Genomic DNA, 19,958 nt, shown 5'->3' on the forward strand with positions numbered 1-19,958 from the left:
ACCTCCGCAGCCTTTGCAAGGGCATCTAATCGATATTGGATCAATCATGGTTATACATCCAGTCTGAAAGTGTGGGGATATTTTCCATCACTGGTACATAATTTGTACATAGCCAAGATGCGATTTGAACCAGTGTCTTTGCGAATAAAGCACCTTACCGATTCGACCTCCGACGCTGTACTTCAAACTTAATTTGTTGACTATTACTGTCAACTATAAATTGTGTATAAATCATGCTCAAGCTTATTCTTGATGCTTGAATCAGGGTTATTACCTCTTTTAAAAAGTATTTATTTAAAGAAGGTACTTACTTGTAAATGAGGCAATAATTCTTGAATTTGTGGAATGTCCTGAATAAGATTTAACTCACGATCACTTGCGAGACAAATCACACAGACTATTTCATTGAGATAATTATTCAATTCATCCATTTCAGATCTTAGATCAATCTATTGTTTGCTGATGAAACAAAATAAAATCAAAATAGGTACCTAGGTACTCTGGCTTTGAGCTTTGACTTTTCTTCTTGCTGCTCACGGTCACAGATCTTAATATATAATGTCATGTCTCACGGTGCATTGCTTCCAGTGTTTCCACTATAAAAACTTTCTTTCCCCATGCCTCAATTCCGATTTCCCCTTTTCAGAACTTTTTTCCCCTCAAAAATTATTTTGCTGTAGTTTTGGTACTAGTGTTGTAACTAAAAGTTTAATATATGATTTCCTAAAATTTCCCCTTTTATAGTATTTTCCCTTTTTCTTCCCCTCTGGACCCTGATTACCCCTTAAAAGGGAAATTTCCCCTCATTGTAGAAACACTGATTGCTTCCTTGCTAGCTTTGCCTTGGACCGAAGAAAAAAAATGATTGTATGAAACAAATAGGAATTTTTAGAAGTTGTAAGTTCAAAAGACTCTTCATTCTTTAGATTAATGAATAGACAACTGGCGGCTTTCGAAATTTGTTGGACTATACTGAGCCGCCACCTTTGATCCGCCAAGCTGGTAGTCAAAGCATTAATATTTACGGAGAAATGTTAATGCTTTGACTACCAGCTTGATCATGACGTCTGTTTATTATTGTTATCTGATTTAAAATATCTGAGCTAATTTTTTAAGCATTCTGCATATTTATCGAAAATTACATATGTGTTTGACGTCTATTACAGCTACTTTACACAATCACAACTTAAAATAAGTGAAATATACATAGAAGAAAAAGGTACGCAATTTGTAAAACAAAAACTTGTATGTGGACGATCAAAAAGCTAAATATTATTACCATATGGCAAAACTGTGTTAGTTATCAATCTTATTTATAAAATTCTCGTGTCACAATGTTCGTTACCGTACTCCTCCGAAACGGCTTGAGAGATTCTCATTAAATTTTGTGAGCATATTGAGTAGGTCTGAGAATCGGCCAACATCTTTTTTTTATACCCTTTAACGATAAGGGTGGTCCACCCTTTACTATTTTTTTAGCTAGAAATTAGGTACTTGACAATATTTGGCAAAACAACGTTTGCCGGGACAGCTAGTTTCATTGTAAAATAAGATAACCAAGTTTTATAAAAACTTTAAGTGTGTGCAAATTTTATCAATAATTTTCATTTCAATGTAGCTAATTTAAAAGAATTCATCAGAATCAATACTAATATTATAAAGTGTTAGTGAGTTTGTTTGTTTATGATTCAGCTAACCGATATCCATAAAGTTTTGTAAATATATAGTATAAAGTAAAAAGATCGACGTAGGGCACTTTTAAGGCTGGCAATTTATAATTTAGTCTAAAGGAAAATGATATCCATCAGCCAATTGAAAAATTAACCCATTAAAAATATATCTGTGGCAATAATTTCATTACAAAAGATTTTAAGAAATAGGTAGACTAAATACGTTATATATGTATATATTATATATATATATTGCAATGAAAAAAACACCGATCATAATAAGTAATTATGCATTAAATAAGTAAACATATCAAACGGTTTATTCTATACTGTATTTTTCAAATATAGGCAATTCTTTTTTTTTACTAAAATGAACAAGTAAGTTTTGGCAACACAGGTTAAAATATTGATTTAGTGAGAGGCTTTTCTAGGGCTTTCACGTCAGTAAGAACTTATTCATAGTTATGTTAATGATCGGCATTTGCCTTGAGTCTTAATTACTACGCTGTACTTAGTCGAAAATCTCCTTTCGATATGAAGATTCGCTTCAATTTGAAGTTCAACATCTGAAACCAAGGCACGTATGGTTCTTTTACAATTTGTTTGTAATAACAAATGAGTGCAAGAAGATGTATCATGCAAAAATTCTGTGCAAAAATCAACAGACCTATAAAAACTAAGAAGATTTTAGCAGTATATCGTGGTAACATGTCTCGTTATATTAAAATGTTTTTTAATAAATCTCATTGTTAAACATTTTGTGGTTAATTTTTTCCTTGCTCACTGAAATATTATTAAGAATAGATACCTATTTAATCTACCTAAGTACGATAGGACATATTTAAAAAAATAAGCGTTTGTACATTCGTCTGTTTAAGGCAAGTAATTTTCGATGATACTGACATGATTTGAAAATTCTTTCACCATTAGAAAGCTACATCATTATCCGAGATTGCTACAGATAAAAGTAGGTATATTTATTCGGAAATAAATTAATTTTTCGACAGATTATTTAATAGAAATAGCAGATTTTAGTACTGTTTTTTGTGTTTGTAATTCCTATATTTTTTCTATTATTGTAATTAAATATATCTTGATCAAATTAAGGACGTCCTGGTAAAGGGTCAGGTCAAAAGTACCCGAAACCGCCGAGCTTGCATGAAGAGAGTTATGAATGTGGATGAAGCAAAGGAAGTATGCAGGGAACGTGGCAAGTGGAAAGAGGTAGTCTCTGCCTACCCCTCCGGGAAAGAGGCGTGATTTTATGTATGTATGTATGTATGTAATTAAATAAATTGGTACGTAAATAAATAAATAAATTAATCAACACTTAAAAGTAATCCATGAAAAGCGCTTCCGAAAATCTTTTCATGCATGCGCCAGCCAAGTTTAAAATTACGAAACAAACGAAGTAAATAAGTACCTACTAAACAAGAAATTAGTATCTGTCAAATAATGGTGTCTATGTAATTTAAATAGTCTCTGCCTAATCCTCCGAAAAAGAGGTAAGATGTTTTATGTACGCATGCCGGCAAGTTTTGTGAGCTCCCAGTAATTACGTCTTATAGCTAAGTGACGTCTTATTCCTGGTTACTTTGGAAATCTAAAAATAAAGACCAAGAAAAAATGGAAAAAAAGAAAGTAAGACTATTTTAATGTAATTTCTATATTATTTTTCTTAGGTTAACGGTTACATCATGTTCTACTATTAAATAGAAATATGTAATTGCGTTTTTCGAGCTGAGACCTTCGTATGAAATGACAATTCAGGGTCTATATCGCTTCCTTTTGTTGTTCTTGATTAACAAGACACACAGCATGACACATTTTCACTTCATAGCACGTCTTTCATTCCAAATTAAATGATTTTAATGTGACATGTGTAAACAGTGAAATTTTCAACGAAAGTTCGTTTATTAACGGATGGAACGTATGGAATCCCTATCAGGTTACATATGCAAGGAAGATCGAAAAGGTCCAAAAGGTCTTCTTGAGGTCCTTGTATAAAAAATCATTTGGATACTACCCCTATTTGTATCCCACTAAGTTCTTGCTTGGTCATTTAGGGTACAACTCCCTAGAAGTACGTAGAATGGTGCAGCAAATAACTGTCTGTCTTAAGGTGTTGAAAGGATCGATAGATTGTCTCCTATTACACAACTTATTGTGTGTATTGTTCGTCTCTGATGAGCTTGAGATTCCAGTGGATAGGCGTTGCCGTAGTAGACCCCCTAAATTATTCTACCCAGACGAAGGGCACACGGTATCCCGCGCGATGTCGCCACTAGTTCGACCGTTAAACCACCTCAATGCACTTCGTAGCGCCAACACTGATTTTGACCCTTATTTTGACAACTGGCCAACCATTGCACGAGCACTACTAATATATTGTGAAAATTTGAGTGACCAGTGGTTTAATACCAATAACACTGACACTGACGAAAGTGATTAACTTAATTATTGTATTAAATATAAGATCTGACGGACAAAACTTTTATTGACAAAATTTTTAAAATATTATTTTTGTTGTTTTTAATTTATGTGTATTCAAATTTAATTTCATTATTCAAATTTTTTATATTATATGATTTAATATGGTTAACTTAATATGATATACCTGTGTTTCAAATTGTAAAGTGTGATAATTGTAATAGGTGTAAACCGTTTTTGTCACAATAAATAAATAAATAAATAAATAAAAATAAATAAATATTAACGACAATAAAATTTTAAGCCTGCAGATATAAAACTACATAATACTCTTTTATTCAAAATGAAATTTAAAGCCTATTATCAAATAAAGGTTTTTAAAATTTGTTGAATATTTGATCACAACACAAATTTAGTTTAAAAATTTAGCATCATTCAACGTAACAGATGAAACTTGTGTCATTTTCTAAAATGTTAAATCACTATAGATTTACGGAGTTAGAAAAAACCTAGCAAATATATTGTTTAAAATTTCTATTGTATTGGTAAATGTTTTTAAGACACACTAATAATATTATGATTGTACTTACCTATGTTTTATTTTTATGAGATGTGTTATACTAACTTTATTAACAATTATAAAAATATTGCATGCCTAGAGGGGCAATCTGTTGCTACTTTTAAATGTATTTCCGTCCACATGCCTCCACAGTTAAGCATTAAATATTTTTGAATTTTAAGTACCTATTTGGTTTATACCTACTGGTCGGAAACCAAGTGACACGGCAAAGCGCTTTATCGTCTTGTCTACTTTCTCTTTCATTCATAGATATAGATGGCATGGGTTAGACAAAGATAATAAGTGAAATGATTAGCGACCCACGAACGACAACGATTTATTTTAGAATTCTTGATCCGAGGCCCTATCGCTGCAATTTAGAGCACGGCGCTGTCACTTTCACGTCTGTCGTCCATTCCTGAGAGTGATAATTCCTGTACATTTTTTTCCTGTCACTATCTCACATTTCTTCATTTTCTTTACTTCTATGTATAATTCATAGACGATGGAATGGAGAAAACAAAGAGTAGATGTAAGATTATTGGCGTTGTGGTTGAGATGCGGGAGCAGAGTTTAATTTACCGTCTAAATACAAATAAATAAGCAGATCTGCAGGAAATCAAGATGTTTATTTTGCATGATGATACCAATGTAATTTATGAAACGAAGTCGGCGACGTCTCGGAATGTACTGTTAGCGACGCGCTCACATAGGTTTTTTTTTTGTAAATATTTCTCAATGATGGTTTTGGGTTTGTGTCACTGTCGTAGATGTCAATGTCAAGTATTGTGAAAGAGTGTGTCGCGCCTTTTTTGTTTGATTATTGCAAAGAGTAAAGTAAGTAAGTAAAGCTTTTTTGTTTTCCGCATAATTATATTTTATTACCATAATTCAGTGTAAAATATAGTTTATTTTATTACGCTACGTGTTTCTTTTACCTGGCCTGATCATAGTGACCATCCGTCGTTGTCACTAACAAATGTATACAAGAAGATGTATCCTGCAGTACACACTGTTGGTAAAGCGGATTCCTCCGAAATAGTACTTACTGATAATCATGGTAAAGTATAAAAAACCCTTTCATTTTAATGATTTCATTCGGTTCGCTATTGTGGTTTGTTTAGCCTCCCAGTCCCGAGACCCGGTTTTAAATAGTACCATATTGATTTTTATATAGGGTAAATTTCTAGTCATTGGACCCTTAAGGAGCATATGAGTCGTATAAAATCAAAAGCGGCAAAGTAGGGTTGTCCTAAATTTTGACAATCAAACAAAATCCGTTAATTTCGATTTGGATCCATAAATATTAAAGGCAGATATGTTGTCTATTACTGTAAGGTGTCAAAAATCTATGTAATAGTTAAGGATAAAGGTGCAAAATCACATTGAATTTGCTAGATTGCCGACTTTTATTTTGAATTATAAAGATTGCCGTATTTGAACCCAAACCAAGGCAAGATGGCTGTCTTTGGTACCAAACGTTGGTCTAGATTGCTGTCTTTGATTCTGACAGATTTCATGAAAATTAGGGTTGGCAACAACAGATAAAACCAATATATTCATAGGTAATTTTTTTTAATTAAACTTAGAAATAGTCAGTTTCATTATTAAAAAACTAATTAAATACCGAAAAGGCTGCATTCGGTTTTCCGTACTAAGGTTAGTTTATCGAAACAATTGGTATGGGAGAGGGAAAATTAATTTTTGATTAAAAAAATTAATATAAAAAATATAGAAACTTAAAACGGACGTGAACAAAACTTTTTTTTAGATATGAACGCTACTATTTTCTTCTGTAGGTTCTAAGCAGAAACTACCTTCGTCAACTGTAGGCGCCACTAGTATCTCCTGACTTCCGAACACTTTATTGTAAAAATCCAGGAGCAGTGAATCTGGCCACTCAGAGCCGAAATGTTTGGTTAATAGTTTCTTGACGTCTTGTAATTTCTTTTTATTTACAGGTACGATATTGGACAAGGGTTCCGGGTTGATCATGGAGATAATTTTTCCGCGTTGGCATACACTTTCAGATTTACCTAGGTCTGTTTTATAATTTAGCTCTCCACGGACTAGTATGTTTCCTCTCTGTTTTGATCGTTTTAGTACGAACCTTTTACATTCCTTAACCTTTAGCTACTGAGGTGGAATTATTTTCACGTAAGTACTGATGTGGGGGCCTCCGCGGCCCGTGTATATAAATGTTCATATTTTAAAATATTTGTGTTTTAGGTTTTATTGTATAATAATAAGCTTTTGTGGATAGATTTTAAATGAAATAAAATGTTTTTTGTTTAATTTTTTTATTTATAATTAACTTTTGAGTGTTTTTAAAAAACACAAAATTTTTGGCAAAATCACATGAGATCAAAAATCACAAAGTATTCATTAAAATATTAGAAATAATCAACAAACTTACATAAAATATTAATTTTTAACAGTCTTTTTAACATTAAGCACATTCATAATTATCTTTGTATTATGGGAAGAAAAAAAATACAAGCACCAAAATCATACACAATCTGGGCAAACTTGCTTTGCACATTGAAGGCAAACATGTTTCTTGCATGTGTAACATGTGTGTGTAGATTTTCGTTGTAGCTTCAAAGGACATGTATGGCATCGTCTTCTTGTTTTAAATGTTTCATCAACTTCTTGAGGGTCAGGTACAGGCATATCCGGTCCAAGCACACGTGCCAAACTCAAACGCAGCTCACGTGGCAACCTCTCGTTCAACGCTCGTCTTTTCATTTGGGGTAGCACTAAAGTTCGAGCTAATTGTTTTAGAAACATTCCCCTTTCAGTTGTCTTGTCATGGTGTATGTCATAAATTAAGTGACTATTGACGGTACTGATGTCCAACATGCGGTAGAAAACTACCATTGGCCAGCGGCGAGTCCTGCGGGTTGAAGTGTAAATTGCACATTTTTTGTCAATTTCATCCACACCGCCTTTGGTTTTGTTATAAAACTCTATTATTTCAGGTTTCCCGGTAGTTTCATCAACAGCTTCTGCATGGTGCATTGAAGATAGCAGGATGACTGCTTTGTTTTTTTTCGGAACATGTGACAAAATATGGTACCGACGCATGTAAGTCCCTTTTTCTTCAAATATTCTATAAGCTCTATTGATGTAAACCAGTTATCACAGGTTATGTTTCTGTTACTCCCGAACAAAGGTTTTGCCAGATGGATCACAGATTGTGTTGGAACCATAAACTTTTTCTCTTCTTCTGTCAAGCCCGCGCCATCTGATCCACGTCCAGTATAAATATAACAGTTATAAAAATAACCATTATTTGCATCACACAAGCACATCAATTTCAAGCCATACTTAGCAGGTTTCATTGGCATATAAATCATTAGATGCGTGCGTCCTCGAAAAGGCACCAACATTTCATCCACAGTGGCATACTCGCAGACGTTATAAATCTTCTGGCAATTTCCTACAAATTTTGTAAATATGTATGAAATTGCTGCTATCTTGTCTGACTCTCTTCTTTCTTCACGATCATCAGGGTTATCAAATCGCAAGCAATGCAAAATGACCAGAAATCTGTTTTTAGACATCACACATCTAAATATCTCCCTACCGGTACCATCAGTCGCAAATAGGTAATTTACATTTTCGTGATTGGATTTGAAAACCGCAGTGAACAAAAGCAGGCCAATAAATGCATGAAGTTCCACCATATCTAAATTTCTGAGCTCTGGGCGATCTTTGTCAGAAAACTTGCTCCGGTATTGAATTATCTTTTCATTAGTCCACTTGAGAGTCTCTTGTAAAATCTCATCGTCCATCAATTTGTTCCAAATAGAAAAAGGATCTTTTGGATCATCTTCTGTTAGATTTAAAACGTTAGTTCGTTGAATTATGTTGTGTTGAGGAACTCGAACAGCTCTAGATGGTGGTTGGCAGGCCCATTTGTAGCGATTTTTCCCATAAAAAGATCGACGTGTTGACAGGGGAGCATCGTCGTCGGATGACATATTATGTTCTTCGGTAACATGGTCCGCAACCTGTTCTTCGGATTCCGACTGACTTATAGTATCTGATTCGATTTCGTGACGCTCCGGTGTAAAGTTGTCGCCTATGTCTTCGACCTCGGAACCGCTAGAGTCTTCGTTGTCTAGCCAAGACGTCACAGTTGTTTCAAAATCCCTGGTTCCCGGCACTACGGCTCTTCTATTTTTCGCTGCACGCTGGTTATGAACATTTCCGATAGACCGTTTTCTTCCGGACGACGTACTGGGTTCCATTTTTTAAACGTTTTCAAGCTACTGCAAAAAAAAAACACAATAACTTAATCGAAACTATTTACAAAAAAGTTACGTAAACACTGAGGTGGGACCTAAGAAGCCCGCGACAAATTTCAAATTGAATTTACTTACCGAATTGCGCACGAAAACACGTGCGAAGCTTCTGACGGCCTAGGCGCAACTAACATCGAAGCTACTAGAAGTTACGGGTTTGTCGCGCGCGGGGGAAGGGAGGAGGGGAACAATTTCACTTTCGCTAGGCTCGAAAAGCCCCCACCTCAGCAGTTAAAGGTTAAATGCAATTGACCAGGAAGTCGTCTTTTTCAGTACCTTTTTAACGGCGTCTCTCCAATCGCAGACGATACAGTCGACTCCGAATTTGACAATACTTGACGATTCCTTCACAATATTCGTTATTTCATCGGGATGTAATATGACGTCCTTTTTCTTTAATTTCCTTTCAATTACACCAAACTGCCGATCAGCGGGCATAAAAGAGTGACCAGTAACTGGGAATACCATTTCAATTGACTTGATGGTATTATTTTCCAATAACCATTTGCAGCAAGTTCCTAAAACTATGCAGTTTTTATTTTGGCCACCACAGCCGTCGGCGACCAAACGTATGTGTGAGATGCCAGTTTTGTCAGTGACATTCAGCCTGTGATATAAGGCTGATGCAATAAGATTTGAATCTTTGTTGTATTCATTTTCAGTGCATACCAGTGGCGTAGCGTGCATTGGCGGGACCCCGTATAAAAAATTGTTTGGGGGCCCTTGTATTGTTTGGGGGTAAAGATTTTTCACAAAAGAAAAAAAATATTGTGAAAAGAAATATTTATTTATCATAACATAATTTAACCTTAATTTAAAAATTTAATTTTACAAATAAAAATCAAATTTTAAATATTCATTCGCCTTGCCTTTTTTTCGGCAAACTGATTTATTAAATCATTTATGGCTGATGATGATTTTAGTTTTTCTAAAGTTTCTACCTCTATGGACAATAGTGAGAGGTCTGACAGCCGTTCTTGTCCCATCGAAGTTCTTAAGTAATTTTTTATCAGTTTTAATTTTGAAAAACTTCTTTCTGCAGTTGCGGTTGTAACTGGAAGGGTCAAGAATAAAAAGCATGCTGTGATTACCTCGGGAAAACTAGATGCAAGACTATTGAATTTTAGTAGCAATAATTCAATGAGTTCTTTAATGGAATAAATTTTTTGAATTTCAGATTTTAAGCATGTTTTTAGAGCCTTTAATTGGTCACAAAGATTAACTGAGATGTCTTTACTGTGTTTAACCGACAGTTTTTCGGAAGCGATTAATATCTCTTCGTTTGAAGAAGATAGGAGTTTCTCCGGTTGTTATATTTCGAACATACTACTCAGGTCGCAAAGGCTCTGAAATCTTTCTTTAGTTTGAGAAATTAATATATCTAAACAGCAATAGTATACATTGACTTTGAAATAGGATTCCGGGTCGGAAATTCTCTCATCTTGTGATAACTCATCAAAAAAACGCTTCGTTATCTTTCGCCTACTGTTTTTAAAAACAGTTGTTACCCCCCACTCTTTTGCTAAATCTTTGGACTCATTTAGCAAACTATTAAATGAAATCTGATTTCTTAATTGGCACAGTCTATTTAAAAGATTACTTAATAAAATACTAGATTTCTGTAAGTCATTATTTTCATGCTGTAGAGCTTTAGAAATAGGATTAATAATTTCAAATAGTGAAGAAAAAAATGTAACGAGCACTAAGAAATTATAACTCTCTAAAATATTAATTATATTTTTACATTCTTCACGTTCATCTTTTTTATTTGAAATTAAATTTAGTTGGTACAAAGTTTTCATGATAAGTAAAAAATTTTTCTTTACCGATAATAAAGCATCGTTCCTAGAAGACCATCTGGTTGGACATACCTTTTTAAGGGTAATCAAATATTTTTCAGATGGATCGTCACTTACCATAGCCCAGCGTTTTATACTATTGCCAAAAAAAGTATATATTTTTTCTAAATTATCGAAAAAAGTCGATACTTCACGAACGTGTCTCGCAGCATCGTTTAAAACTAAGTTTAAAGCGTGCGCAGCACAATGAACATAATCGGCATTTGGAGCATGCTCTTTTATTAGGGTTTGTAATCCTCCATAAACACCCGACATAACATTTGCTCCATCGTAACCCTGTCCTCTACATTTAGTCAAATCAATTCCATATTCTTTAGTCAAATTTAAAATGTCAGTTTTCAGACCTGCAGCACTGCAATCGGTTACTGCTATAAATCCTAAAAAGGACTCACAGATTTTTATTTCTTTAGGCACATTATCATCATTTTCTGTAACCGAGATATATCGAAAAACTACAGAAAGTTGGTCAATTTTTGACAAGTCTTGTGTTGTATCCAGAATTATTGTCAGAAATGGTGCTTTTTTAATTTCTGAGATAATATTGTTCCTAACGGTGGTACCAAGCAAACTAATAATTTCGTTTTGAATCGTAGGGCTTAAATAATTTATTTCGCCTTTCAGTTTTAGAAGAAGTTCTTTTAAAGTTGCATCATAGTTAGATAGCAAACGTAAAATTGCCATAAAATTTCCAGAATCAGAATCATGCCCTCTCAAAGATAGATTACAAGATGCTAAAGTAATTATAACATTAATAATACGATTCAGTACATCTCTCCAGAATGTAATTTTACTATTGATTTCACTTTGCAATAGACTATCGATGGTATTTCCTTGCAACCAATTATTATAAGAGAGTGAGGCATTCATATGCTGCTGTGACTTTTCATGGTCAAGTATAGTTTGCGTAAAATTGCTTCTAACCGAAACACCGTTAACCCAAGCAGAGGAGTACGATTTGTTTTGACGATCTGCTAATAACCAACAGAAGTGACAGTACGGTTTGTTTAAAACGTTAGAATAACATAACCATGGTCTTACAAGTTTTATGCCTGCCTGATTGAAATATGAATAATAATAGGCCGAAAAAGGTCGGTTACTTTCTGGATCTTTTGGAAATGGTCCTTGTGGTTTAAATGGATCCCAATTTAAAAATTATGTTTTGTTCGCATTCAGATAAATTGTCACCGAAATTTCCTCTATCTGATGAAATTATATTACAATCCTCAAATATATCAGAATCGTTGACTTGGTGTTCTTCAATTTCTGGATGGACATCCGATGAAGTATGTGCTTGACTTTCTTCTATTTCCGAATGGATATTTGACGCAGAACGTGCTTCAGAAGAATCTAAAAATAAACGAGTATTCGTTAAAAAATAAATACGAATGCTTTGGTACTAAACTAAAAAGAGTTATATATAAATAAATAACTTTACTAAGGGTTACAGTTAGTGTTTACGCGGATTGTGTTCGTATTAGTAGATACAAAATCACCTGCAGCCCGTCCGTGCGTTACATTACACCTGCGTGCTATTTGAACGCAGCGCGTAGTGTCGTGGCCATACAAAACGAGAACAACCCGAAAGCGAGTCTGCACATCTTCTCAACACGCAATTTACGATACGATACAGACTGATAGACAAACAACAAAACAAATTGATCCAATAGATAAGTTAGTTTCGGTTTTTTTTGTTTCGAGGCACCCTAGAAACAAAATTTACCCTTCGCTACAGGTAAATAATAAACCAACCACGCGTATCTAACCACGCAGATCCACATTAGCGTCGTGTAAAATAGTACTTGTGTAAATTAGTAAGTTTTTCGAACAACTAATTTTACAATTTGACATTTATTTTTAAACCTTATCCGTTTTAAGATTTTTGCCAAACCAATTTCATGTAAAAGTTTAATTAGTAAGGAGTCTCCAATATCTTTTTTATATTTTTGGACCAGTAGATGTAGTTGAAAAACGAGGGGGGGGGGGGGGAGACCACTTTTTGTGACGGACAGATTGACAGACCGAAATTAAAAGATTTCCTTGTTAATCACTACGGACCCCGAATAAATGGGTTGGGTAGTACTTACCTTTCCAATCTAAATCACTCACAGTATCTTGTCTCTGAAAAAATGAAGAAATTTTGGGCACTTTTTTTATAACCTCTTCCCTTTTCCGTTTACTTTTTCTTTTCTCAGCACCGCTGGGATAATCTCTTTTCCTTTCACTCATTTCTTTTACAAATCGCTACTAATATTGTTAAACCAGAAGAACAATATTGTTTGTACTGAATTACAATGTAGGTAATGCACAATTACATAAAACGCGTAAATAAACACTGCACTGCACTCCGTGGTTTAAACATTGCTCTATATTTGGCAGATGTTATTGCATATGGCATTCTTATTGTGTTTCTTTTACCTTTTCTTTCCGATGTTTTTGGCAAAGTTAAAAAATTTCTCAAGACTATTTGAAACTATTTTAAAAGCAGGGCTGGTGTCATATATAGGCTGCTGAATATCTACTTGTGCAGAGTTTACAGAAATATTGTTAGAGCTAACAATTTGTTTAGCTGGAGTCACATATCGCACCCCCGGTGCGACACTGTCACTTATGCAAAAACACAATTTTTCAGGAGAAGCATTTAAAACTTTAACATCTCATAATATTGTCATATTTGAAGATTTTTACAAGATGAATAGCTTATACTGCAAAGTCAACTTTTAATTTACTTTTGAATAAATAATCGCCAAATAATATTGTAAAAAATATATTATTTAATTATTTTAAACCATTGGACACCCTCATAAGTGACGTTGTGGCACTAAGGAATAATAATAACTGTAATTGTGTCACACTTTGTTAAAACAAAAACACCCAAATTGTTTACTTAGTTTTATTTTTAATCACAAATGGCAATCTATAGGTAATAGAAAAGGAAAACAAAATTCTGTAAAATAAACATAAGAAACTTTTTTTACTTCTTAATATTTCTGCTACTTAGTGTAGTACAGTAAATAGTATAACAAAGAAATAACAATAACAGGAAAGAATGAGAATTTAAACGTTTACAAAAACATCTTAACTTAGAGATAGTACAACAAACATAGCTTTAGTCTTTTTCTCCTTAGTCTAGTTAGTATCTGAATTACAAGTTTAATCAGACTTGTGACATCACAGCACGTTAATTACCTACCTGTAAACTTTAATAATGCCTATTATCATACTATTTAGAAATGCCTTAACTAATTTTTCAAAACAATTAACATAAAATTATACTTCAATATTTTGTTTTGAAAACGTAGTACAAAAATAAAAATTAAATTAAATGAGATCCTTGAAGAACTTTCATAGTATCTTGGTACTATATTTGTCTCTACCAAGTTCAAGAGATCGTGCTTCTTGCGTTCTGTGATCGCAATCTTTGATGTACATACGCTGGTTTCAAAGTGATTTCGTTAATACTTGGAACATGAACTCGGCCTCGACGCAAGGTATTTCTATTTGTTTCTGCTACTGATTTGGCCTCTTCCCAGTTTTCGGTCTTGTACGTTTTTCGATATTGATAATTAGCGCAATTTTTGATAAACTGAATACTCATAATCTCGCTAACTTTAATTGCATCGCCGTTAACATTTTTACTCATATTAAAGTTTATTTTATCTGTCAAAGCCTTAAGATCGAAGAAGTCGCTGTAGTTCATTTCTCTCACTGAAAATGGTTTCCCTGCCTTCTTCGCTCCTCGTATAATGAAAATGTATTGCTCAGGAATATAGATAGGCCCAGATTTTTTGGCTCTAGTGATAGCTTTTTCGATTACTGAATGTGCTGTGTCTCCTTCGTTCTGGGTATGTCCACGTATCAAGATATTATGTTTTATTGAATTAATGTTCAATGTTGTAACCGCGAAGTGATACATTGCAAAAACTATTAATTAATAAGAGGCAGGTACGAATTAGGTATTTCTGTATGGCAAGTTGTCATAGAATTCATGGCAATCTGAAGGTATAACACTTTTTAATTGTTGTAAATGTAATAATTTTTATATGATTTATTTTTTATTATTTTGTGCTTTAGGACATGAATCATTTATTATTTATAATATTGAAGAAATAACAAAACACAATAATAACTAAGACAGAAAAATAACTGTTATACTGTATAACTTATACAATTAAAATTTCTTCTTTCTAGCTTTGACAGCTGCAAACTCAGCAATAACGTCATCGAAATTTATATTTTGTATTGCCTCGTGTTCGATGGCTAAATATACCAAGATTGCTAAGCCGCGATTGGGTCATTGTTGCACGCAAGTAGTTTTTTATTAATTTTAATTTACTGAAACTCCTCTCACATGAAGCTACGGACACACAAACCGTCATAAACAATTTTAGTGCAATCATAAGATTTGGAAGAGATTCTGTAAAATCCCATTCTACAATAAATTTAAAAAAATCTAGAGACACCCAATCAGTAGCCGTAACGTTAGCGGCTTTTAAGTGTCTACGCAGTCTTGGTATCTCCAAAAGTAATTCAGTTTCTGAGACCTCATCATAAAAATCAGTAAATTTAGATGTAGCTAATTTCAGTTTTACAGTATTCGCCAAAAGCAAAGTATTAGCTTGTACTATCTCGAACAATAAAGCTACGTCTTGAAGAGACTTCGATCGTGTTTAGAGTTCAACTCTGAATCGGTCAAAACATTCCAACATATCTCTTTGAAGTTCCTCTTTCAGTGTGAGTCCAGCATCGCTGGCCATCTCATCAACCATCCGTTTTTTACGCCGAAATCGTTTTTCTGTTGGAATATCGTAGTCTTAGTTTTTTGTTGCAATGGCTATTGCCTCTTCCACAATATGATCCCATTTTTCATCGATATAAAAACGAAGTGCCTCTATTTTTATGGCAGTTTCATCAACAGTCAAGCCTTTACTTTGCAATGCAATCTGTGCAGCATTAGTTTCCCGAAGAACATCATACCAGAAGAAAAGATAACATAAAAAAGTGTAATTGCACACAGCAGGCAAGAGATTTTGTGCAGCACCTCTAGTGTCTACATTTTCTCGTCCATCACACAACTCCTCAATTGCGTCTACAAGTCCTTCAAAATTCTCTGCTAGTGCTTTTACTGCACGGTAATGAGCACTCCAACGCGTTGTTGAGAGTGTTTTAACAGATAATTTGCTGTGTTTCGTAAGCACTTCCCAACGGCTAGTGGAGGCGGAAAAAAAAGAAAAAATCGTCTCTACCGTTCCAAAAAACGTAACCCATGATATATTTTGTGCAAATAAATATTGACCACACAAATTAATCGAGTGATCAATACAATGATCAAAACAAAAAGCAATAAAAATTGCTTTATTGTTTTTATAATGGACTGTACTCCTCCATGCACACCGCGCATAACAGCAGCATTGTCATAGCCTTGGGAACGACACATCATAATATCTAAATCGTCTGTCTTAAGCTTCTTAAGAATTTCATCGCTTAGATCAGCAGCTTTTTTTCCTTGCAAAGGAATAAATCCAAGAAATGCTTCTTTGACTTCCACTTTCCTATTTTCTATTTTCACATAACGTATCACTTCAGACATTTGGTCAATATGTGTAATATCGGGTGTGCTATCAAACATAATACCAAAATATTTCGCTGATTTATAGCTGGAGAGCTAGTGAACCCTCCGAGTAACAGTCTTCCTGTAAGGCTAGAAATTTGTAGAGCGATTATTCATAGCACACCAAGGCCAAAAATCATGACCTGGCAGGCATCTGCCCTGCACGTAATCAACACGTTTATTTCTTAAAATGTACAATACATAGCATAAAAAAACTTCCTGCTGTAAGCTTCAAAATTTAATATCATCTATTTTATTTATTGATAATTATAAAAAAAATTGCCAGGCGATTAGAGTAAGCAAAAGTACTTACCAGGTGCATCGAGACCTGCACAGTTTGGGAAGAAAAATAAACTTTCTTCTGTAAAGTTGAAATTTAAGTATGTGTTTCAGTATATCATTTAGAAGAAATGTGTACAATGACAGGCGGTTCCGAACAGCATAAGACCTTGACAGGCGAGGGGAAAGATGCTAAGAGCGTGCGAGTGTCAACGATTTTTATATGAAGACGAATCCCACTTTTGAATTACTACGCTGCATATTTTGAGTGCCTTTGAAAATTTAAATTTTATATTATTATTTATTGCTATCTTGAGTAATGTGAAGAAAATACTTTCTTTTCTTTTTCTTTCTTTACTTTAATTTTCAAATTATTGTCTTTTCTTATTTTTAATATTGATTTGCTCTTATGTAATGATGTTGGTGTGAACTTACAGGAACTAGCTCTTAGACTATTAATCTCGTCGACAAGCTTAGTTATCACATGGTTTGATAGAACATTAATGAATTCATTCTGTATATCTGGCGACAAATATGATACTTTTGAAGTTTTATCTTCCTCCAATTTCATCATGTGTTATTTCAACACTACGTCATACTTTGACAATAGTTTTACCAATTCCAAAAAGTTTCCTTTATTTTTAGAGTCTTGTCCTTCATCATGTCCACAAAAAGCCAGGTTTTGTTTAGCCAGAAATAAAGGTACAGTAATACCTCGGACTTACGCGATAGGTGGGACTGAGCGCTATCCGCGTAAGTCGAATTCGCGTAAGTCGGGGTACAATTTTGCATATAAAGACATACAAAGTATATTTAATTGGGACTGGAGACTAAATAAAACAATAATTTAGGAAATAATTAGTATCTAATTTTAGATAATATGACAAACTATATTAATAGAGTGTATAAACACAATCCGAAGTTATTTTTATGTAGAAGGTTTCATAAATTGTAACAAAGTCGTCTGACGAGTCAATGATTTTTTCTTCTCCCGTAATATCTCCTCGTAGCATCCTAGTAATTTTTTTATTTCATGTTTTGTAACAAAAATGCGCTCTTCATTGGAGTCTATGTTTTCCAAAATTGTTAACCCTTTTTCAATCGAACTGAGGGCTTCTGTCAAGTTTCCAACTGTCATTTGATCTTCTAATTGAACTGGATCCAAAGAATCATGTTTATCAATTTCTTCCTCTTGTTCACGCATTGTCATGAGCTCATCAATTGTAAGCTCCTCATTGTGTGAATCCAACAGCTCTTGAACATCATCACTATCCACTTCTAAATTTATTTTTCTACCAAGTTCGACAACGTCTTTGATCACATTGCAAATTTCATCAGGCCCTGGCACTGATTCCGCCTGAGTCTCAGTGGAGAAAAAAAATGGACAGAGTTTTTTCCAGACGCCATTTAAAGTTTTTTGTGAAATTTCATCTCAAGATTCTCCAATGATTCTCACTGCTTCTAAAACGTTAAATTGTTTCCAAAATTCTTTAACAGAGAGCTCGTTGTTTTGTCTCATAGCTTCATGCAGATGTGCAAACGATCGTCTCGTGTAATAAGCTTTGAATGTTTTGATAACTCCCTGGTCCATCGGCTTAAGCAAGCTGGTTGTATTTGGTGGCAAAAATTCAACTTTCACACGTGGGTCGAAACTAGTTAAAGTAGCAGGAGGATGACCTGGCGCGTTGTCGATTAATAGCATCACTTTAAACGGAATTTGTTTAGACTGGCAATAACGTTCGACTTCAGGTACGAAGTGATGACCAAACCAGTCTTCAAAAAGGGAGGCCGTCACCCAAGCTTTACGATTCGACTTCCAAATCACGGGCAAACCAGCTTTAGATTTGCTTTTCAATGCTCTTGGATTTTCTGAGCGATAAACTAAGAGAGGTTTTAATTTAAAGTCACCAGCTGCGTTCGCGCCAAGCATCACTGTCAATCGATCTTTGGCGGCCTTAAAAACCTGGAAAAGTTTTCTCTTCACGCGCAATAAAAGTTCTTTTAGGCATCTTCTTCCAAAACAGGCCAGTTTCATCTACGTTGAATATGGTTTGGCTGGTATAGCCACCTTCATTTATCATAGCTTTGAGTTTCTCTGGATAGAGAGATGCAGCCTCTTTATCTGCACTTGCCGCCTCTCCACTTTCTGCAATGCTATGCCAGTTACAGCGACTTTTGAACCGGCTGAACCAACCGTTACTGGCTTTAAACGTTTCATCTTTAGCCATCTCCCCAGCTTCTTCTTTTAATTTCTCAAAAATTTGTTTAGCTTGAAAGCACACCGTGTTCTGATCAATAGGACAATTTTTCACACTTACTTGATTATCACACCATAATTTTAACAATGTTTCCATTTCAGCGATAATTCCATGCCGTTTACGAATGATGCTTGAATTCAAAGACTGAGCGTTTTTCACAGCTTCGAGAATTTTTTCTTTACTTTTCGTAATTGATCTGACTGTCGATTCCGGTAGATCATACTTCTTCGCTAAATCACAAATTTTTATTTTTGCATCGTAGTCTTTAATAATGTTAAGTTTACACTCCAAAGATAATGTTTTTCTCTTCTTGTTTAAAGCAAAAGAGTCGGTTCTACTTCGTTTGGATGCCATAGTACTTAGTAAATATCTCAGGTCGTCGCACAACGCACAAAAAAACACAAAATCGTAACTTATGTACCTACGCGCCGATTCCGCACTACACGTCTGTGCCTGTTGTAAACTGAACGAATAATAATGCAGGCGGGGGGAGTCAGAAACAAACGCCGACGCTTGACCTTGACTACGCGACGTTCAAACAGAAAACGAATAGACGAGAAAATTAAATCGCGTAACTCCGAATTCGCGTAAGTCGAGGTAGCGTAAGTCGGGGTATTACTGTATATCCAGTAATCTAGTCAAAAGATGCTTCCACTTCTGTTTTTCTGTATCCATCAATTGCAAAACTGCATCATCTATTGTTTTATTACATTTTAGTCACAGTTCTAAAGTTTTCCATTTCTCAAGATTTTGTAGATGTTCATTTGAACATTCGTGTTCAGCTACTTTCGGATTTAATTTCCACCACTTTTGAAATCCAGTCGTAAATGTTCCCGCATTGGTATTATTGGTCATAGCATATAAACGACAGCAGAAACAGTACAGGTTATTAGAAGTGATGGAATAAACCATCCATGACCGTAACATTTTTTCGCCATTAGCCATAATTTTATAAAACCAATCTTTTGAGAGATGACGAGCGTCA

The 19,958-nt window shown here is 34.4% G+C and overlaps 1 protein-coding gene across 1 annotated transcript in view; it reads right to left on the minus strand.

Annotated features, from left to right (window-relative positions):
- LOC106139787 (zinc finger protein 529) overlaps positions 1-523 on the minus strand; it is a 37,691-nt gene extending 37,168 nt beyond the window's left edge. Inside the window, exon 1 of the mRNA XM_060952528.1 lies at positions 312-523. Coding sequence (XP_060808511.1) covers positions 312-431 — 120 coding nt within the window. The 5' untranslated portion in view covers positions 432-523. The remainder of the gene's footprint in view (positions 1-311) is intronic.
- Positions 524-19,958: the final 19,435 nt, after the last annotated feature.

Source organism: Amyelois transitella, chromosome 28, assembly GCF_032362555.1.
Source record: "Amyelois transitella isolate CPQ chromosome 28, ilAmyTran1.1, whole genome shotgun sequence".
NCBI classification, from domain to species: domain Eukaryota; kingdom Metazoa; phylum Arthropoda; class Insecta; order Lepidoptera; family Pyralidae; genus Amyelois; species Amyelois transitella.